The 23,458-nt window shown below is 39.0% G+C and overlaps 1 protein-coding gene across 4 annotated transcripts in view; it reads left to right on the forward strand.

Annotated features, from left to right (window-relative positions):
• The window catches only part of SLC1A2 (solute carrier family 1 member 2), a 94,348-nt gene that overhangs the window by 60,327 nt on the left and 10,563 nt on the right, over nt 1-23,458 (forward strand). For 2 of the 4 annotated variants that reach the window (XM_050711214.1, XM_035552298.2), the window contains exons 5-10: nt 2,754-2,919; nt 5,947-6,073; nt 8,180-8,413; nt 12,261-12,455; nt 14,034-14,168; nt 19,675-19,906. In XM_050711214.1, the coding sequence (XP_050567171.1) occupies nt 2,754-2,919; nt 5,947-6,073; nt 8,180-8,413; nt 12,261-12,455; nt 14,034-14,168; nt 19,675-19,906 (1,089 nt within the window). Of the gene's footprint in view, nt 1-2,753; nt 2,920-5,946; nt 6,074-8,179; nt 8,414-12,260; nt 12,456-14,033; nt 14,169-19,674; nt 19,907-22,488; nt 23,354-23,458 lie in introns of those variants that run through there. The other 2 variants (XM_050711215.1, XM_035552299.2) reach the window with 2 other exon arrangements.

Below are 23,458 nucleotides of genomic sequence, written 5' to 3' on the forward strand. Positions count from 1 at the left end.
AGGATTTTTTTTTTTTTTGGATGAAACGGGGTTCGTTGCCAAACCTGTTCTTAAATGTTCCTAAGTGAAATGGCATGACAGCTGGAGCTGTGGTTATGGCTGAAGAGTGAAGAGAAAAGGGGGAAGGGAGAAGAGGCCATGGGGGTGGAAGAACAGAGGGCAACCGAAGATGCCAAAAGGATTTGGATTGCTTCACTTCTTCACAGACTTCCACATAAAAACACATAGTCCTTTGGGGTTTAATGAGAGAACATTCTCAATATTTCCAAATCATCATGGGAATGTCAGTTGTGGTCAAACTGTGGTTGGCCAAACACCACATGTAATATGAAATGTGTTTTTGCAAAACTGAGTGAGGGGAGAACAGGGTGCTTATGGTTTTGTGTTTTTTTCTCTTTTTACCTTCCTTTCCCCAGTTTAAACTGTGGAAGAGAAAATTAAATTTCTGGTCAGTTGAGAGTTGCTGAATATCTAGACAATGGGACAAAATTCAGGAGAAAAAATAATTAAGCTACGCATGTCAAATAGTTTTCTAGGAATGTTAATACTGCTTTTTCAGTGTGTGTAATATCAATCTTGAGTTCAATTCACTTGTTATGGATTACCAATTCCGTTGATTGTTTTTTAAACTTGCCTATGCAGACCTATTTCAAAGCCCGTAAAAGTCAGTGGACAAAGGCCTGGTAATTTTGGTGACACCTGAAGTCGTCATAGTCCCTTACTGAGCTTTTTGGCTTTCCAAAGTTTCATCTTATCAGATTCCAAATTAATTGCCATTGAATGCCTCTGCACAGAGCCACCTTTCATTTGCAAAATCAGTCATGCTCCTTTCCAAATGGAACTTGTGCCTTCTATTAGCTCTTAACTGCTCAGTAAGAGAGTTACATTTTACTTATCCCTCCCTTTATTTAGTAGGAAAATTAACTTCTTGTAATGGCGTCAGCATATATTTTCTCTTCTTACTTTTATTCAGACTCTCTCCATGAGCATTCAGTGGTTCCAGGTTCCCTTAGGAGGAAGCAATTTTTGCAGAGTTCCTGCAGAGTGATTTTGAAGCATGCACAACAGTGGTACTATGCAGCAGTGACCCATGTGGGAGTTCTACAAGTAATGAAGGGATTAAATAACAATTTTTATATAGCTCATTTGGAAACTGAACTCTGAGCCATCATGGGATTTCAGTACCTGTTGAATTTTTCCAGGGTCCACAAGAAATTCTTAATTTATAATAAAAACTGCTATTCCAGCAGAGACTTAAGTTCTTGTGTGCCATGAAGAGAAATGGACTCCTATGTTTAAATATAACATTCAAATGATTTTCAGGCCTCAGACGACTGTCGTAATCTAAACTTAATGTTAGGCTCAGCATTTTTAGTGCTATGACCTTATGCAATGAAAAGCTGAAGACTTAAGTGACTGCAGTGGAATTTGTGAGTGCTTTAATGTTTTAAGGTTAATTTCTGTGACTCTGCTCTTATATTCTGGCTACCTTACATAAAAAGTTAAGTATTAACATTTCTCAGATAAAATTCAAATCTGTAAATAAATGAAAACATGCAGGCATGTTGGATGGTTTCAGGACAACTGAAGAGTTTCTTATACAGTAGCTGTGTAGGCTTTCTGTTTACAACCCCCTCTGTAGGTGCAGACAGCAGGTTTTGAAAGGAGATATGTAAGGTATGTTACAATGGTATGTGGATCAAATCTGGATCATCATCTATAGTACTACAGTTTGTCATCTCAACAAGAAGGAGGTGCAGATGTTCTTTGAAAGTCTAACACACTGGATCTGATGCCTTGCTTAAGCATCATTTCTAGGAAGCAAGGAAAGTAGGGAGCAGATGGGAAACAATGGCAAAACAGTCGTAGCTTCCCAAGCATTCTGCCTGCCTCAGAGCCATAAAGAGGCAGGAAAGGCTTAAGGTGGGAAGTGGGAAAGAAATGCAGTCCCTTTTAACAGAGCAAATCACAGATCTCCCTCTTTATATTCCTCCTTCCTGCCCTCCTGCCCCCAGCCATAACTCAAGCCTGTTTCTCCCTCTACCATTCCTTCCTATCTTTCCCTTAACCCTGCCTTTTGTATGCCAGGAGAGGTCCAGAGCCATTCAGATTCTGTTGTCTTCTTTTTTAAGGTCATCAGATTTGATTTAATAGGTGCCTGGCAACTTAGATGCTCTGTTATCTCTCACTCAAAATGTTTTAATTGGAAAGCTCTGGGATTCCGTGTGTTTCATTCTGAGCTCATGGTCACTGAGCGAAGTGTTGAAAATGTCGTGAGTTTTTGATTCAAGTTAACCATCAAACTGTGATAACTTGAGCTGGACAGCCCATCCTGAATAACAAGCCTTATTATAGAGTTGCTGCTGTGACTGATCTTAGAGGTGCCTGCCTTTTGGTGCTAAATAAATTATATCTATGTGTAACATGCAATCTGTGAAGCACCATTTGTGAACCATCTGGACAAAGGGGCTAACTATCTGTTAAATGCTATGCAGTAGCAATACGGAGCAAGTATTTAACATAGTTTTCACACCAGAGTCATGCTGAAGCCTCCCAGGACTTTGTGACACTTGGAACTATTGAAAAACAAACTTATTTTTGGAAGAAGGGGTAAGAGGTTGTGGAATGCATGTCTAATCCTTTAAAAATATAGTTTCCTGGAATTTCAAGAGAAAAATTTTAAATTATTTATTGATCTCCCATGTTACATTTGGTCTGTTTCCATTATCATCCTCCCTTTTTATTGCCTTCAGATCCAAACTGTTACCAAGAAAGTGTTGGTGCCACCACCCATTGAAGAACCACCGAATGTTACTGATGCTGCTTTTGCTATAATGAATGAGACAGTGCGCGAAGCACCAGAAGCCCAGCTGGTCATTAAGAAGGGACTTGAATTTAAGGATGGCATGAATGTCCTGGGTAGGGAAACTTTTTGCCTGTCAAATATGTACATCATATGTATGACACTGTTTTTGGCTGTGACTGGGTAGTCAGTGTTGTCTGATCTGCTTCTCAGTGCAAGTTTAGTCTCCACAAATAATCGTCATAAAATGTTATCACCTACCGGCTGCCCTTTGGTCTTTGAGGTGAAAATCAAATGGTCTTAGTAGAACTATGGCTATATCACAGAAACAATCAAGCAAATTATTCTGAATTGGCAGCTTTACAGGTATTGTTTGGAGTACAGTGGGGAAGCATGTAGGAGGTACGCAAAATATCCTTTCATCCTAGAACTAGCCTACCTAGACTAATACTAATGCATATTGCAAAACAGTATGGGGGAGAGCTTCAAGAGCCGATGCTCTACCCACCCCCTGATGCATTTGAGCTCAGTTGTTTCCAGTAGGTTTACTGGGCAAGTTGAACTAGATTTTGGCTTGAGGCACAGCCTGAAGTGAGAGGTGGGGTGTGCACCACACCACCCAAGAAAAATCCCAGAGAGGCTTGACACATCTCTGAGTCACAACTCCCTCTCTCTTTCATCTTGGCTGCTGACCTTTACCAGCCGCACATTATGAACAACTGCCATTGTGCCATCTTGTCTGTACAAGCATGTGGGGGTGGTATGAAGGTTTTGCCTATCTCCTACTCCTTCCTGAAGCACCTGTTCAAACTGGGGCGGGGGTGTGGGGGAATGAAGAGTTGCCACACAACTCCTATTTTCTCCTCTGTGCCTAGACTCAGTTTTATCAGCTCGGAAAGGAGTGCTCCACCTTCACCTTCTTTGTGGATGTGGGTGAAGATGGTCACAAATTAGCCCTCAATTTGTACCACTCATCAGCACGCCTACACTTGGAGATTCATGTGCTCTGGGGCAGCGTGTTCACAGGGTTTCACAGGGCACACACAGGGTTTCACAGCCCACACCCGTGTTTACAGGCACTGTCCTCAGAGTGGGACAGTATGTGGCAGCACCTAATCCACTGCTTTATCTCAACACTAGGCCCTCACTTTTTAGTGGCAAATGGCCCTTTACAGACCCCTTAAAGCTGATGAGCTGTTCCTGCTGAGACAGTGGCTGCTGTGCCCACAGACCTGCTCCAGGTGTTGGTGAGCAGGTTGGCAGTGGCTGCTTCACTCAGACACAGGGGAGATAGCATCAGTAAGCTTATCTGAGATGATTTGTTTCTCTGGGAAATGGCCTGCTCTGCAAGAGCCAGAGCCACTGCACTGTGCCTGCCTCAAAGATGCCTCGTTTCACTCTGCATCTGTGAGCAGAGGCACTGCTTTAAGGTGCTGATCGGCATTCTGCACTCTGTGTGAGGCAGCAGCTCATTGCTCATGCTGTTATCATCACCTGCTTTTTTTTTTTTTTCCTTCTCTCTTAGAGCTCTTATTTTGTGCTAAAATGAAGCAGTATTTCTGATGTGAGAGATGCATTACATTTAGTGTGGGATTTGTGTTGTGCTGGTCCCATCATGGATAAAAAAAGAGCTAGAAAGCTGAATAAAATTCCTACAGGAAGGAAATGCACAGTATTAAAACTATAGTTTAGGTGGGATATATGCTGCAGTGTTTTGACTAAAGACTCTCAAATGTTGCGGAGCTTGCTTGCTTTTTTTTTGCTTTTTTTTTTCTTTTCTTTTTTTTTTTTCTCGCCCCCTTTTTTTCTCCTCTTTTTAATGAAGAAATGAAAATGTTGGGGAAATGCCATCCAGCTTACATAAACGGTGCAAACTATGCAAACTCCTGCAAGTATGAACCAACTTGACTTTTCTGACTAATGTAGCACCTAGTTTGGAAGTAACAGAACAAAACCACCTACAAACATTTTCTGATGCACAGTCTGAATTCCAGGAAGTTACTTGGTCTTTGACTAAAAAACTTTTCATCATTTCTCCATGCTCCGCAGCACACACACATACATTTCACTTCCCTCTTTAAGTGACTCAACAGAAATATCTTGGTGCTAGAGAATGACCTTATATTCAGTGGAATGGATATTAAAAAAAAAAAAAAAAAAAAAAAAAAGTTGTTAAACCCAGTGTGAAGATATGGGACAGGCTGTCTTTTCACAGAATACTGTTAGCTAAAATTCCCTTCTTTAGAATGCTTTTGTATCCTGATGGGTTTTTCCTTAGGAATTTCCCAGATGAGTTCACGCATTTGATAATACTGAACTCATACTATGTTTGAAAGTTTACCCTCAAAGCCAATAATTCCTCTCTGGACACTGAAAATTGCTGGAAAGTAAAGGTTAGCTTTGGAGACACAGCTCAAAAGGAATACATGACAGGCACACTGATAGTCTAACAGTCCATACTATCATACCTTAGTCATTTAAATTTTGGGGTCCAATCCTACTCATACTGAATCTATGATTAGATATCCACTGATGCTGGTTTCAGTGAGGGCAATCTGTTTAATATGAATTCTGTGTGGTTTAGCCTAAAGTGCAGTACCCACCTTCTCCTCCCACCCTTACCTTCTTCGTTTAAGGTGGGTACTCCTGGCCTGTGAAAAGTGTGTTCTGGGACTTCAAATTACAAAACTGACTAGTCTGTAAGTTGACTCTGCCATGTTTTTGTTTTTGTTTTTTTTTTAAGCTTGCCAAAAATGCTTTTGGTCTCTAGTGACTGTTTTAGCAACAAAGAACAGTCGTGGTGCGGTGCTGTGTTGCCTCTCCCATTTGCCAGGGGCTACGAGGTTTCTAGCAATTGCATGGCACTGAAAAGATTGGGGTATAGGTATTTTTTTGCTGATCAGATCAACTCAGAAAAAAAGAAAAAAACATAGTTTAACATAGTTCCAATTTCAACTCGAATGTAGTAAAATATTAGAGTAAAGGATGTTCTTCTGAATATGATCATGAAAGCTGAGGGTGAGATCATGTTAAAAAGACCGAAGAGATGTGCAATGTAGTACGAAGACATTGACTAGGTACAAGAACTTGCTAAAAATGTGTTTTTACTTCCTTTTCGTTGTGTTGCAATTTTTTCCCAATAGGTTTGATAGGATTCTTTATTGCTTTTGGCATTGCTATGGGGAAAATGGGAGAACAGGCCAAGATGATGGTGGATTTCTTCAACATTCTGAATGAGATTGTAATGAAGTTAGTAACTATGATCATGTGGTAAGTTCAAAGTCCTATCTTCTAGAACAACAACAACAACAACAAAAAAGATTTAAAAAATCTTACAAGACCCTAATATAGCATGTAGTGAACACAGTTTGTTAGTAAACAATGGAATGAAATACTTCAGTTTTTAAAGCCTTAACCACTATGCTAGAACCAGAACAGCTTTATTTCTATTTGTTGAGGACTATTTAGGAATGATTTTGAAATATTTCTGAAGATGACAGGTTCTGTTCTTTGTTTACTAAAATCTAAGACATGCAGGTACCAGCAAAGACCTTCGAATGCCACATTTCTTATTGAAGTTCACTATATAGAAGGACACCTAAGCATACAACACCGCCCCACATTAAGAACATCCAAATCTTCCTGGGAGGTTAGCGTAATCCCAGGATATTAGCTAGAAGGTATAATTACAAAGAAGCCTGAAGACATACTTTATTTGCTGTCTTCTGTAATAAAAATACTTTACCAGCAAATAAAATTCCAGTGGCTTTCAGTGATGTATAGCTCCGCCCCCCCTAGTTTCTGCAGAACTTGAGTCTTAGAGGCTCACAGCAGTGGGGTCACTGGAAGGTACCCATCCTGTTTTTGAAGTATACCTATCTGTAATAACGGGGCCTGGCTTGCCTTCAAGGGAGTGACTTACCCAATTAAGACTGAGCCCTTGTTTACGTTTCTGGAAGGGGATTCTCCCTCTCTCTCTCTCTCTCTCTCCCCCTCTGGTTCTTCTGAGGGCTTCCCCAGAGCTATGTGTACACAGTGCCAAACCTGGTCAGATCACACAAAGCCAGTTTTTTGGAACATAAAAGCACATTGCTACGTGTGGCATCATACTACTGCCTTTGGCATCTACAAGGTCTTTTAAGAGCAGAAATAGCCACTCCAATACAATGCATGTATCCTGACACATTGCTTCCTGTGATTCCCAGGTGTCCCTGGAAATTATTCCATGAGTCACAAGGCTGCAGTCTACCTTTTCTATGAGGCTTTAGATAGGCAAAGTTTATAGAAAAGGGAGAAGGGTGCCCAAAGCATGAACCTTTAGCATCATCAGTGTTTCAAATGATAAGTTATGCAAGACTGATTCAGGTAGGAACAGTGATGTGGAAATGCGTCAAACAAAAGAACTTGAAGCAACGATTCCTGTTATGCTTCCGCTTTTCTATAGGGGATCTTGCCACATAAAAAGACAGTTGCTTTTAATCACAAAGCTCTTCTTCTTTCAGTAGTTATTGTAATTTGCTGCTTTCGACTGTGCAGGGAGAGAGACAGTGACTATACTCTCATAACACTACAAGAGCGAGAATTTACTCTTAACTCCTCTTAGCACCAGTTGCCAAGACTTAATGTGTTACTGAAGTTATAAAGTTTCCCTAGTGGTCAGTGTTGCAATGGCAGGAAGCCATTCACATTTCAAGAAATTCACTGCACTTTTTTTTTTTTTTTTTTTACTGATTTGCTTTTTATTTTTTTCTCAACGAAGGAGGCAGGTGCTGGGAGTTCCACTTGTTCACCTCAGTCTAGAATTGTTAAAGAACTGCTGTGGCTAGAAGCAGCTTTTGTGTGTATGTGTTTATAAAGACAACTGCACTTTTTCATGCAGAATTACATTGTTTGGTTTATGACTTCTCTGCACTGAGAGCTGGAACTCCTGTGGTAACTCCAGCAGTTAACAACACTCTCAGGAGTATGGTGTTTAGCTGAAACAAATTAAAAAACTTCCTGAAACCAGATGAACAATGAATTTTCAAAGTCACAAACTAAAAACAACTACTACACTACTCTTCATAATGGCACAAGCCTGTATAACATTATCATGTTTTTATAGGATGTTATTCCAGGATCAAAGACCATTCAGGAAAATGCATATTCCATTCAGTGCGATAGAAGAAAATAAAGTAGATGTGGAATTCACTGCAAATAGACAGTGTTTTTAAAAGAGGTGTGAAAGCTATCCATTGAATTTCCATCACTTCCTGACCTGGTTCTGAGGGTTGAGCCTGGGAAGCCCCTAGTCTGTCTCCAGTCCATATTAAGCATTAATTTTATGACTGCATGCTGCAAAGACCAGTTCTGTTTATGCTTGTTCTCTTTCTCCAGGTATTCCCCTTTGGGCATTGCTTGCCTCATCTGTGGAAAAATCATTGCAATCAAGGATTTAGAAGTAGTTGCTAGACAACTTGGCATGTACATGGTAACAGTGATCGTGGGTCTTGTCATCCATGGAGGGATCTTCCTGCCTCTGCTTTACTTTGTGATAACGAGGAAAAGCCCCTTTTCATTCCTTGCTGGGATTTTCCAGGCATGGATCACAGCACTAGGCACAGCTTCCAGGTACACTCAAGAAATAACAGCTTTATTAAATTTTTTTAGCAGGTTATTAGATGCTGTTTAGAAGTGATACATCTGCTGTTTTGACCTTCACTGCAAAAACATTTTATGCCATTGAATAAAAAATACTTTTTTTTTTTCTTTTACAAAATAAATGGATGAAGGTGTCCTGTGGCTACCAGTTGCTTCCTGTTTTGAAGTATCATGGTAGTAGGCAGCAGAGGCTGTAGTGAGGCTGTACGATTTGTGTGTATCTGCTGATCTCAGTGAAGATTTCAGTGCATTCAAGACCTTTCTTCTGTGGAGGACACAAAATCTCTATGCATATTAGGCTTAAACAGAACCTGGTTCCCAAACAGTGGCAAGGTGTTACTATAAAACCTTTATTTTATTCTTTCATCCAATTTACCAGAACAAGGCGACTTTAGTAAAGAGCTGAGCATATTAGACTCATTGGTAACACACAGACCAGCCTCAGAAAAGGGGGTAGGCAACTGAATAACTCCCAGTAATAAATTGATGCTTTGCACTGGGGCAACCTGCAGATTGTCTGTTGAATTTTTTTTTTTTCAGTGAAATAGTGAATATTTTATAATAAATGTTTTTCCTCAATAAATGCTTTGTTTCTGAAGAAAATAAAAACTTCTGTTGCAATTGGAAAGGTAAAAACAACAAAGCCAAATTCAAAACTGACCATCAAAAATCCTGAGCCATCTTGATTTCAGGAACACTTCAAGAGACCAGTAACTCATCTGCCTCTCTTTGGGTTAGAACTGCTCTGCTGGCTGAGAGACTCTGGGGGGACATCACTGATGTGCATGTAATATCTGATGGGATGGTGTAGAGAAGATGGAGGAGGACTCTTCTCAGTGGTGCCCAGTGATAAGACAAGAAGCAGTGGGCACAAATCAAAACACAAGGAATTCCATCTGAACAGAAGAATCTGTTTTACTGAGGTGGTGGTGGAGCACAGGTTACCCAGCGAATTTGTGGAACATCCCTGGAGATATTCAAAACTCAGTTGGGCACAGTCTGTGCACCTTGCTCTAGTTGTCCCTGCATTGATGAGAGTGGTTGCAATAGGTGAGCTCCAGAGGTGCCTTCCAACTTCAATAATTCTCCAGTTCTGTCATAAACACTGTGGCATTATAGGAGATGCAGTCTGGACAGGATTTTGACTAAACCACAATTTCCCTAAGGCTTTTCTGCACTTAAATATTCAAGTTTCCACCTAGATTTTTCATTAACATTTTACAGTGTGCATACACAACATTTGCAGGTTTGTTTTTTCAGTATGAACTTTTTCTTTCTTTCTTTCTTTCTTTCTTTCTTTCTTTCTTTCTTTCTTTCTTTCTTTCTTTTTCTTTCTTTCTCTTTCTTTCTTTCTTTCTTTCTTTCTTTCTTTCTTTCTTTCTTTCTTTCTTTCTTTCTTTCTTTTTTCCCCCTGCTGGAGGATCACAATGGAAGAAAAAATGTAGGGGATTCTAAGTGGTTCCAGCTTATGGATTTATCTGGGTGCTATGCTTACCACCTGACTGCTATTGAGATCTGAATTACTGACTGACCAGAAGTGGACCAGTTCGTAGCTCCACAGGGAGGTGGCCACATGACAAGAACCACCATAATACAGCCTAACCTGGCACCTTGGGGAGCCACAAATGATTCCTGTTCAAGGACCTATTAAGGCCCTCTGTTTGGCTAGGCTGAGGAACCATGGAAGGCATCTATTTACTGTGCTCTTTTAATAAAGAAACCTTGTCTCCATGGTCTGCTAACCTGTCCTCACTCATGGTGGCAGAACTGAAGGGGGAAGATATTTACATATCTTTGGAGATACACAAGATATATGCATATATTTGAAGATATTTGCAGTCCCTGCCTGCTCAGCCAGCCAGGGTTCATTACAACACTGTTAACCTATGGCTGATACACACCTTGTGCTGATGATCTGATTTGTGAAATCAAAGGTAAGGTGGGATTTGTATTTCTGAAGAAAAAGAAACTTCTCTGACTGGATTTCAATGTGTGTCAGTCAACTACTTCTTCTATTCCTCTTTTAATAAGATATGGGAACACCTTTAATGTAGAAGGCAAAGTGATCATGGAACTGACTTGAAAACTGACAAGCAAACATTAGTTAATGACTCACCAGATATTTTCCACTATCTGCTATAAATATAGCTGCTAGAGTTAACCTATGGGGGAATACTACATTGCTTTTAGAAACTATGAATTCTCTCTGATTTGGCTAAAAAACACAGAATATTCAACACATGATTAACTTCAATTAAAACCATAGTAAAATAAATCCTAAATGCAAATATATTTCTAAAGATGCTAGAACAAATGATTGGTACTGTGTATCTGGTTTATTGGCAACTGCTAAAAAAATCAGCTCTCTGAACAAAGAATGGTCTGGTCATTTGAGTACAAGATGGGGATCTACAAGCTTATGTCTTCTAAGTCCTGTTTCCATAGATGTGGAACAAGGAGTCATTTAAAAAGTGACTTAGGTCTCTTTGCCAGTACAGAAGGGTTTGAGTTTCCAATAGATCTCATGTGATGTATATCAACCTCATGTGATTGTTCCAGATAACTGAAGACATTTATTATGGCGCTACATATTTATAGTTAGGTACCTAATCATCCCTCAATCTGCCTTTTCCTTGGTTTAATTATCTGTAAAATGGAAAGATGACAGTTTTTGTACCCAATAGCACCTCTCTGGTAATGGATGAATGAAAGAGTTGGAAAGACTCTGAAGTTACAAGGCACTAGAAACAATATGCTGTAAGTATTTATCTGAGAAAATTTGGTGAGTCTAGTTCTTTACTCCTTTATAAGAAAAATAGTATTTTTTAGGGGCAATGACACCAGCATTAGTGGTATGTAATGGTGAAGGCCTTTGAGAAATTCTGCCAACTCAGATGAGGTTGAAGACTCAAATAAGCCACAACAGATGTGCTCCAGCTGCTTCTGTATGAAACACCAATTAAAAGGAATTTCCCCAGGTCAAGTTTGTTTTCAGAACAGCTTTTCAGGCAGCAACCAACTTCATTTAGTGGTGGACTTGACCTCAGAGATAACACGGAAAAGAAAGGAACCAAAACATGCTCCTGTGTGGCTTTCATACTTGTTGCAGCAAGTCCTTTGCCTGAGGCAGGCAGACCTGCTAGGGAAGGGAAGTAGAAGATATTTGCATCTACAGGGAGTAGTAATCATACAAAGAGTATGTTCTGCTTTCAAGAGTATTTTTAGATGGAGTTTTACTTTAAGCAAGTTAATGTAATAGCCTGAACCATTCCCACAAAGGCAAGGCACTGTGGATCTGTTCAAAGAGCCGTTCCCTTCTTCCAGCCATCTTTTCTTTCTTTTCTTATCCGCCAACGTTTCATATCCTTTCCTGCCCTCCAACGTCTGGGAACTGCATGAGCTGTGTATGCTTTTGCCTGCCTTTTTTCTTCCTTGATGCAGCACTGATTTATCCCTTCAGAGCAAATTTACAATCAAAGAAATATTTGTCCCTTTGCATGTAGTTCTGTCCATCAGAAAACATCTGGAACTGGTCTTTTTGAACAAAATGCAAGAAATAACTCATTGAGGAGTCTGAAAGCTTCATCTACAATCTCTCAAGCTCTCATCCCTCCTTGAGTCATGTTTGTGTCTTGGCCTCAGTCCCACCTCCAGCTAAATGTAGATGTAATTGAAAAATTGGCCAAGATAGTTTGAATCACAGCTGAAAGTAGAAGTAGAAAGTGTAAACACAGAGAGCAGAATTTGACTTCGCTCCCTCATGTATATATTATATTATAATGTTGTCTTTTGTACTTATTTGCTTTCTTTCCTTCAGTGCTGGAACATTACCTGTCACGTTCCGGTGTCTTGAAGAAAATCTAGGCATTGATAAACGTGTAACAAGGTTTGTTCTTCCTGTTGGAGCAACAATTAACATGGATGGAACTGCCCTTTATGAGGCTGTGGCTGCCATCTTCATAGCACAGATGAATGGAATTGAGCTGGATGGAGGCCAGATAGTTACTGTGAGGTCAGTTCAAAACACTCGTAGGCTTTGTTTCTAAAGACTATAAAATGTGAAGCTTTGGGTTGGATGTCTTCTCAGTGGCTGTGGAATCTGCTATGAAACCCATGGATTTGTAATAATGATATGCAAAGGAATGTAATATACATAGGTCCTGGCTCTCTAGTGATGTGAATTTTCCATCATTTGCAGCCTCAATGCATGCTGGTGGTGATTTATGCTGTTCTGCAGTTGACAATACATGATGAAATACAGCATTATTTGTCCAATGCAGTGCCTTCTTTTAGTACAGAGGGATGCCCCAAGTGATATATGGGGCATTAACTTTCTAGAATATACCTGTTTATAAACATTGGGAGAGAAAAATATACCTAAAAATTTATCTATATTTTCTTTTGTGTGTGTGTATTTTTTTTTGTGACTTTTGTGAACAGCAAAAAACAATGGGCTGACTGTAAAGCATCCTGAGGGTGAGATTACCTGCTGCATCGTCTAGATACAATCTGGCTTTTTCTCTCTAACCCAGAGAATGTTGGCTCTAATCTTTTCATTTCAAATCATCATATTAAGGACAAAGCTGAATTTTTAGAAGGACAAAGAAAGTACCCATTCAAAATGGGTAAGAGTGATTGAAGACTGTTTACCGTAATGGAGTTTTAAGACCCATTAGGTATAGTGACTAATAAAAAACAAAGGCAAAGTCATGACTGCTGCAGCTAAAGTTAATGTACAATGGAAAACTCGATGAAGACATCAGGCCTAACATTTTGAATAGTTAAAATGCAAACCACAAGTGAAGGCTGCCAAGTTTGCCTTCTTCCTGCAGTTTTCACCCACCCACCCAACTTTTTTTATTAAACCCTTTTAGCACTAAAGAAACTCCTGCATAGGGAAGTATAATTCTATGTTTCTTACCCAGCTATATTAGCAGCACATTTTCCATTTCTTTACCTCTTGCCTCAGCCCCTAAAGTAGAAAAACCAAGGTTTCTAAAAGGTGCAGTGCTGCTTCTAATGAAGGCAAATGCTAGACCCTAGTGACTCATATCTCCTGATGAAAATGAGAACAGTAATTTTAGAGGTGCTACTCTTTAAACCAAACTAAGATCAGGGCAATTAAAGTCAGGAATCAGATGCTGGCCAGGAGATTTGCTAAGCCTGAAGCAGGGTTACTCCTCTTCCCCTCAGTACCTCTGACTCACTAGTGCTGTCTGACCCCGCCATTTTAAGGCTGGGGTCACCAACTCGTGACTTGCATATACTAAGCAGCAGGAACCTCTGGGCTATCTGTAGGAAAAACATTTGTTCTCCTCTTCATGCAACAGCACATTTTTGCTGCAATGATATGACAAGAACTATCTCTCTAGGTACCAACACAAATGAATGGGAAGTTATTAGGTTTTGTCTGCCAAACCCAGCACGTGATACTGGAGATATTCAAACAACCAAATTTGCCATGGTTTATTGTACTCTGTTTTCAGGGAAGAACTCATTAAAAGTAAGACCTTCCTATTGATCACATGAGTATGCAATGAAATTATATGTTTCCCCTCCTGCTACTCCCATTTGATTTTTGTTTTTGCAGTTTGACCGCCACCCTTGCAAGTGTTGGAGCTGCCAGTATTCCCAGTGCGGGACTCGTCACTATGCTTCTGATCCTTACTGCAGTGGGTCTCCCTACCCAGGACATCAGTTTGCTTGTTGCTGTTGACTGGCTTTTGTAAGTTATGGTGACTCCACTGCTCAATGCAGAAAAAATGGTGAAGTAATGCTTGTCTGTAATGTTTTTCACCTATTGATCTTAAAGAACTCTAAGAATTTCCCCTACAGATAAAGCAAAGGAGAAAATAGGTATCTCAGGTGATACAAATTATTACAGAGCTACTGAAGTCTGTTTCTATGAACCAGCGATCTTCTTGTATGACCTTTGGGCCCACGTTCATGTATTTTAGTCTTCTTAATGATGACACCCTATCACAGACATAGGTCAACTGCAGTTTTCTGTCTCTGTTTTCATCTTTCTGTTTCTTATAGTTCTGTGCTAAAATAAAGGATAAATGCTGAGTAGGGGGGTTCCAAAACCATGTTGTCAACATGTTATAGGGGGATTTGGGCATTTGCATTATAAAAAGTTTTTGCTTATAGTGGAGTAGTTAAATTTGTTTTTGTACATAAGAAAGTAAAATGCTTTGAAGATAGAAACTGTTATAGAGCAAGATATAAAGAAAAAAATCAGAAAGCAGACTGGAAGAATGAAGATCATTCCCTAGACTGGTTTTACTGACAGATCCTTCAAACTGGAAAGCCCAATTTTCATTTTCAAGGACTTGAGATCCATGTCCATCCATCAAACCAAATGGTTTCAGTGCCATTGCTAGTCTTCTGACAAGAAACAGCTAACCCACGGATAGTTGTCCAAAGCTTTTGTTGTTCAACATATGAATACACAAGCTGTAAATACAAAGTATATGCAATGCCATATCTTTTCTTGTGTTGTCATTTGACAGTGTAGACATCTTTCTGTCACCTATGCAAAGCCGACAGTGACTCAGTAGCCTACTAAGTTGTTCTTGGCTTTAGGAGGTTTTTTATTGTCCTGTACTGCTACAGCACAGAATATTCTGCTTAACAGCCATCTCTCCCTTAATATACTTTTATATAGTAAAGAAGTATTTTTCTATTGTGCCAGCTGTGGTGCCAGGAAGGGGAGATGTAAGTATTCTGTACTATTTGTGCATTTCCTCCTACACTTGCAGCCTCAGCTGCTCACTTGTGATAGCTTTCAATCAGATACACTACTAAAACTATGCAAGAAGGAATAGAAATGTTGAAAATGTTAAGATGAAATAGATTCTTTTTTTTTTTTCTTTTCTTTTTCCTGTCATTATCTTTTAACTTATTGAGAAGAATTCAAGATCTTGGTCAATCCCCTGACATGACTTCTAAGCTGTATCTATTATTATCTGTCTTTTCACTGAGTTGTGACAAATAGCGCACAGCTTCTTTTTCTGCTTCAGGTAAAAATGAAAGAGGAACTTACAGCTTGGGAAGGCAGAGGGAAAAGATGACTTACATATTTTATGTATAACTGAATATCATGATATCATGACTCAGAATGGCAAAATGAGGCAGGTTCAGCAGTCAGAGTACAGCTGGCAAAGGGAAAAAATGTGATATTCTGTGGGTTTGTTAAATTTATGAGGTCATGGTTGAAAATAGGAAAGTGGTGTAGGAATCTGCAGCTGGTAAGAGGAGCACAAAAGGGAAGTGGATGCTCATTTTAAGTGTATATTTTTACTGGCTCTCAAAGTGAGGCAAATAGGTAGGTTTCTGCAGCTGGTAGGAGGATGTGCAAAAGGAGCCTGTGGTTTGTTATTTTTGTTGTTGTTGTTGTTTTGTTTTGTTTTGTTTTGTTTTTAGGGAAATGTCATTTAAAAATATTCCTGTGGACTGAGAAGCTCTGCCCACACTAGCAAACCTCTGATCTGTAAGTTACCAGCAGCTGTGATCCAGTAGTAGCTGTTGCATTTCAGGCTCAGCTTGGGAATTGTTACCCCTGGCTAATGCAGCCCTGCTTAGAGAAATAAAAACCTCTGTACAGTACAGCTGTAGCAGCAGTGAATGTAAGTGTAGGAAGGCTAGATTCAGAGAAAGTACTCCTGAAAAAAATATTCTATGGTATCTTTCCAAAATAAATGGCAGACAAAGAACCTTTCAGCTGAAAAGGTTGGTTTTGGATCCTTATGGCCTGACAATCAGCAGTGCAATTCCAGAGTGATTCAGAAGTGAAAGATAGAGGGAAAAGGGAAAAGCGATAAAAAAGGAGATGCAAAACTCTTTGTCATGCCACTAGTGCTGTAAAGTTAAGACAAAGTTTGTTGGTGAAAGTGTAATGATAATTAGCATATCTCAAGGGGTAACAGCTTTGTTTTCCATCTTCTAGTGGTTGTGTTGTGGCAGCCATGATGGTCTAAAGAGATATGCAAAAGAAGTTGCTCACATTGGTGATGTTAAAAAGGGGCACACAAACCAACTTTCAAACAAGCTTTTAGGCATACAAACCAGATCTAAGAATATCTAAAATAAAAAGTCATAAAAATGAGTTTTCTTTACTTACAAACATTTTGTTCTTCCATTTCTTTAGATCACGAAACAAAATTACAGCAGTATTTATAACAGAATGTAGAAGAGAAAGTTAAGAAAACCTCTGAGGCCTTATTCTAGCCACTTTTCTGGAAAAAGTAGAAATATTTTGGAATAGTTCTGTTTATAGCATTTGAATTCCAGTTAGTGAAAGTTTCAAAAATGTCCAAAATGGCCAATTTTGTAAGATTTTAAATATTGCTGATGAAAGAAACTATCAGAACATCAATTGATTTTACAATACCGCCATCATCTGAAACTGCAGTCTTACCAAAACCAGCTTTGTAAGAGTTGGTCATGGTACAACACAAAGCTGACTTTTGATTGGCCTTAAACTTGGCAGTTTCTCCTTCAAATTGGAGCCAAAAGGTTTCTGTATCGATTCCTTCTCAAGCCTCTCCAATATCTACAGATTAAGTTGCTAAACCTTTCCCCCTCCCACGCATACATACAGAGTGAGTTTTTTCACCAGGCAAGTTTCCCAAGATTTCACAACTCTCATAGTTTTCTCGGTTTAAAACTAAGTACAACACAGCAGTGACATTTAATAGGATAGTAATTATATGGCAACAGCTGGAATGAAACAAGCTTCTTTTGCTCCAGCTAGAAGCTGGATACCTTCCAAATGGGAGACTGACAAGCTTAGCAAATACCATTGCCCAACCTCAAATACAGTGGTATTTTGCAGTGAGGAAAGAGGAGTTAGAGAAAATGGGCTTGGGCGGCCATTCCAGTATTTAAAGCATCTACCTTTGTTCAGTAGTTCGGAAAAAGATTGCTTGAATTCTCACTTTGTTCCTTAGTGTAGATCTAAATTCAGAACATTTGTACCTAGTCAACATCTAATGTTACAAACAGGCCTCAAATGAATTGAATTAAACTGTAGAAAACCAGAGCTCTTTCCTACAACAGCTTAGAGGTGAGGCAAGTTAAACACCTCACCTTTGTCTTAGCAGGTGTGCTAAGATTTTAATCTCCTTTCCAAAATCTAGTAAGGTTAATACACCGGGTTTTCAAGCTTTCAGGGAGCAGAAGTACCTTTTTTGCATAGAAGATTACTATATAGATACTATGACATTAATGACAAGAGGGCCTGTTAAATTTCCTCTCCTTTCTATTCCTCTTGCCTACATTGGCAAGCTTCCAGTTCTTATATATGCCAGTTGGTGGAAATCGGGCATTAATCCTTATCAGGATTACTTCCCAGTAATTCCAAAGCACATTCTTACCAGATGTTGAGTTGGCTTTTGAGAGAGAACTTTAACTTTCCTTCCCATTGTTCCTCTTGGGATCTGTTATGGACAGCAAAGAAGTAGCTGTACTGGGCGATTGACTAGACTGCAGCTTTCCTATATTAATTTTGTTTACATTGTTCCAGCATAGCTGGAATTATTTGGTGGGTTGTTTTTAATGGAAGAGTAAATACAGTCTTCTTGCTTCTTCTCAAGGTGTTCTTAGCCCCAAAAGATGTCAATGGCACCTTGGTGCTGATTCCTGACACTGATACTTTGTTTGGTTGTAAGAAAGTTTCTTGTTTACTTCAGCTCACTCAGTATAGGATGTTCTGCAACAGTGTGCAGCTTGTGTTGCTGAATCTCTTGGCTAGTAATTCATGAATATGGGCTGAAACGTCTCCTCAAGTGACCCATTCAAAATTTGAATCATGCCTCAATTATATTTATGTATTCTCTCCTCCTCATTTTTTGGCAACTTTTATACTATCCCCCCCCTTGTCTGGCATCAATGAATCCTTTCAAAATTTAACGGTACTCATACAAATAAAAATTAAGCAGGTGTTCCTGTGGAGCTGTATGGCAGGGTACAGTATATTTGATGGCCTTAATTAAAAGTAACCCTCAGAAAGTTGTATTTTCCTATCCTGCCACTCTGTCTGGGTTTAAAACAGTCTTCACAGGCATGGGATGAGATCTGTAAAGCACTTCATTCATGTGAAGCAAAACTAGAAGGATGTTTTTCTCCTATGGACTTTTTTTTTTTCCTTTTGGTTAAAAAATAAAAATGGTCTGCTTCAGCTAAGATATAACACCAAACCCATTAGCTCTTCACATCTAGTTGGCAGGTGTAAACAATTTCAAATTGTGCAATGCAGCCTGTCTGAGGTAGGAAAGATAGCAGGAGCTCACAGTCCTGCAGTTCTCTGCAAGACCATTGACCTTTTTTGGGAGGTTTTGGGCAGAACTTTGCAATGAGGGAAAATCCACAACCATGACTTCACTGCCGGCGGATAGATTCACACTGTAAATGTGAGGCAGGAGAAAGGCAGTGCATCTGTCCGACGGCAGTCTGTCGGGAAGTGCCAAGAGATGTATTTCTCTGTATTGGAGCACGTGGGCCTCCTCTGGCACCTGTGTACAGTGAGGGGCACTTGATGCTGGAGTGCTGTCACAGGCTCAACATTTTGTAGGCCGTGACCTATATATGGCTGGCTCATCCGCTGAGTGCTGGCGTACGGTCGTGTAGGCGGGCATGCTGCCATGCTGACAGATGACCATCTGTAAAGATGGTGCCAGGAGAGGAGCTGCGATGACCTGAGCCTTATGGAGATATTTCAGGCATTTCTTCCCAGTAGTGTGCTTGTGTGCTTGCTGAGAATAAGGGGAGAAGCCATTTGTTAATCTGTCCCAGCAGTCAGAACACTTCATCAGATCCAAAACCCTTTTCTCTGGCTGCGTTAAGTAAGTTAAGTGCCCTGATAAATTCAGATTAAACAAAGGGCAATGATGTGAGCCTGGCACCCTGACACTGAAACCTCCAGCTCCAGAAGCAGGCACTGGGGAGATTTCAGTGAAGCACAGCTCTGCAGTTTGGCTGTGTCCCCTGTGCAAACTCCTTGCCAAAATCCATGAGTGTGAGCAGCTGGGACATGGGAGTTTGCACATCCTTCCTGTCTGTACAAGTCCCATGGGAAAACAAGCTTTTCCAATTTCACTTGAAAGCCACCATCTTTCTATTCTAAAGATGACTTAAATTTTCTGAAATAAATGCAGTAACTGTAACTTTAACAGGGCTCTCAGGCCCCACTTTTTCTTCTCATGCCATTCAGCCTTTTGCTTCTTTTGTAGGGACCGGATGAGAACGTCAGTCAATGTAGTGGGGGATTCTTTTGGTGCTGGCATCGTCTACCACCTTTCCAAGGCAGAACTTGACAGCATTGATTCTCATCATAAAGGGCATGAAGACATTGAAATGACCAAGACTCAGTCAATCTATGACGACTTGAAAAATCATAGGGAAAACAACTCAAACCAATGTGTTTTTGCAGCTCACAACTCAGTCATAGTAGATGAATGCAAGGTACCTTTCACATTTATGGATATTGAGACATGTATATAGCACTGCATGCTTTATTTTATTTTATTTTATTTTATTTTATTTTATTTTATTTTATTTTATTTTATTTTATTTTATTTTTTAACCTGCATGTATTTTTCAAATTGTTCTGCAAATAACAAAGTGACAACAAGCTTCATGAACCCCAGACGTTTTTAATGAGTTTGAGCAGTTCAAAAGATGTTTTTTGGCTCTCTTCTTAAAAGTTGTCATTTGAGGAGAAAAATCATGTACCTTGTTTACATATGAAAAGGCAAGATGCAGCGTATTATGGAATATGCCAAGACACCGAGAACATGGCATCACCTTCTATGGACATGTACCTAATTTTCTTTGGCAACAAAGAACTTACTTGCCAATTCAAATGAAGGGTATCTTCAATCCAAATATAGGTGTAGTCATTTGCTGACTGCCTTCCATGATATGCTGTTCAGATGGACGTGTTGAATGCACTTTAGCATCAGAATGCTCCTGCACTGATACAGCATGCTTATGCTTTGCTTCCATCATTGTTCCTGGGTCATTAAGACATGAATATCGTATTTTCTCTCTAATCCTTGCTGTAACTAACATGGATTACTAATAGTAATGATAATGTCTTGATTGGAGTAAAGTGAGCTTGAGAAACCCCACCAGTTGAAGGAGAAAATGGTTGGGATGGCTAGTGGCTAGAGGTTTACAAAGAACCCACCACTAGGACAGGGCAGTTTAAAGTCAAGAGAGTTTTTAACTGAAAAGGAGGAGAAAGAGGCCAAAACAAGCTGGATCTTTTTCATTTCATAGTATTTATATATATATTTATATATATATATAATTTACATATAGTGGTCTGTAAAGCAGCAAGCCTACCTTAGCCAAGCAGATTCTCTTGCATCTTTCAGTTGACACAATTGAGCCACTTTCTAACTGTGAATGCCTACAGTAAGTCCTTTAGCAAATCACCATATATATTGGAAATATAAGTCCTATTCTACCACTTTCACCTATCTCCACCCTGTCTGGAAATGTTCTTTAGAATATCTTCTTTTCTAGTGCTTACTTCTAGATAATGTCAGGCCAACCTGAATTTCTAGGGGACAAAGTAATACTGAATTCAGGAAAAAAACAGTCAAACAAACAAAAATAACACAAAAAATCATCCAACTTATTCCTTTTTTTTTTTTTCCCAAATCTTACACATTTTTGATAAAGTGATTTTTTATAATGAAATCAAACATTTTGTTCTGATATGCCTCTTCTCTTCTTCTTCAAACCTATTATTTTCTGTGAGAAAAATGAAAGAAAAATTATTTTAAAATTGAATGAGAATACCTGTTTACCCCAAATTAAAAAGTCATTAATTTGCATGTCTCGGAAAAGGAAAGGAAACTGAAGAGATAAAATCTTGAAGGAAGGAAGAAATTCCCTGATAACACATACCTCATTTGATAAAAGATTTTATTCTCATTAAAAATAAGCAATACCACCAACAACTCACTTTTTGATTATTTTGAATATTTCTGTTGGAAAAATTTTTCAGTGAAATAGAATATTCTAATTTCAGTGAGTTTAAGACAAATTCAGCTACCACAGATCATTCTGAAACACCTGATTGGTTTGTGGAGCTGCATACTGAAAACGTTATCTCCTTCCAGTCTCTCAGAGATCCAAGCCAAGCTAGGAAGTAGTAGCTCTTTGATACAGTATTTACTGTACTTTCTTTTCTCCTTCAGTTTCTCTTATCATTCCCATCAGTTGAGTCATTTGTTTACCTCAGAGACATGGACATATTGTGCAGTAAGTCATCCTAAGCACACCCTTTAGTAGAAATCTGGGACCAACGATGCATGAGCATGAAGGGTTTTGCCCTTTTCTGTTGCTTTATTTTTTCCCTGCTTGGGATCTCATTTTGCACTTTTAAACTCGTGAAAAGAGCCAGGGTTTACTGGATTGAGCACAAGACCGACTTTGAGCAGGTCACTTGTCTGTTTGCAGGCTGCCAAAAGGATGTGATATTACAGTCCACTTTATAAGCTATGAATACATGCTGACATTTGCAAAGCACTTGGATCATGTTGAAGTGGTCTACAGCTAAGTGTTAGAGTAGCAAAAGCAACTCAGTATAGGATCTGGGGAGCCAGTTGTTAAATGTGAAGAGACATCTCTTCATCCTGTCAATCCTGTCATCCTGCACTGGTGGGGTAAAAAGTTCACTGCAACTCTGATCAGTTTTGAAAAGCTAATCTGCTAGCATGTCATTTCTATTTACTTTCTGTAGTATACTCCATGTATCATGCTAGTAGTTTATAATTTTGCATGGTCAATGTATATTTTTAATAAGTAGTGTACCTTTATATTGGGGTAGAGTGGTTGTTACTGCATGATATTTTTGTATTTTTTTATTATCACATTTCACATGACTCTATGTGATTTTCATTTCTGAATAAGCTGCTCATTCCTGTATTTGCATGTTTTCCCCTTTCAACTATCTAAGAAAAATCTTGACTTTATTTGAAAATCAGTGCATTTTGTCATATTTCCATGTCCCAATACTTCCATGCATCCAGTTTATCCAGCATGGGGAATTTCAGCTGTGTCTTTAAGTTTTCATTTGAAGCCGAGGATGTTAACCTACAAGGTAAGTTAGGAAAGATTGAGCCATCCACTTGGCGTTAAATGAAGGGTTCTCTCACAGTTATGCAGATCTAGATTATTTTTGTAAAGTTAAACTGATATTTTACCTTTTTTTCCCTTTTTTTAAGTCACTTGGCTGGCACTATCTTTGTTGAAGTGTGGGTTTATTTATACCAATTTCGGGGATGCAACATACTGGCCGGTGTTTACCATGGGCTGGTAGATCACTATACGTCTTCTACCATACTTACAAACTAAAAAATGTAGCATGGATCTTTACAGGCAAGAGTGACATTTTGCTGTAATTTGTATGAGACAAACATAGCATTGCTATGAATTTTTGGCCCTACTGTAGGCATAACCTTTCACTACACTATAAGAAATAGTTATACAATGAAAATTGCTTTCACAACATATCTTTTCCTCTATTTCTTTAAAGGTGGTGTAATTATAGGTGAGTTTGTATAGATATATATCTTTGATTATTCCTGCCTTGCACATTTTTTATTTCCTTGCATCAGCTATCCTGCTTTGTGAGGGAATTTTACTGAAAAAAAAAACCAACAAATTTCTACATAGAAAAAACAAACAAAGAAACAAAACAACCAAACAAAGCCTGTTTATGAAATAACCCAGAAAAATCAATAGGAGATAGGAGTGTAATCTGAAACATTTATTAAAAACAAAACTACAATAAAGGCTAAGAAAATATTGAACTTTTTCTACTCCTAATGTTTTCTAGTCAATATAATAAAGGAACAGGAGTCTCACTATTTGTGAGTGTTGTGAATTCTGAATAAATATATTTTACATATATAAGGCATGGTGTATTATGTAATTCCTGTAAATATCTTGATCTTCCATATAAAAATCATGACTTTTCTTGTCAAAGTTCCTTGGCCT

The sequence above is a fragment of the Cygnus atratus genome, chromosome 5 (assembly GCF_013377495.2).
Source record: "Cygnus atratus isolate AKBS03 ecotype Queensland, Australia chromosome 5, CAtr_DNAZoo_HiC_assembly, whole genome shotgun sequence".
NCBI lineage: Eukaryota > Metazoa > Chordata > Aves > Anseriformes > Anatidae > Cygnus > Cygnus atratus.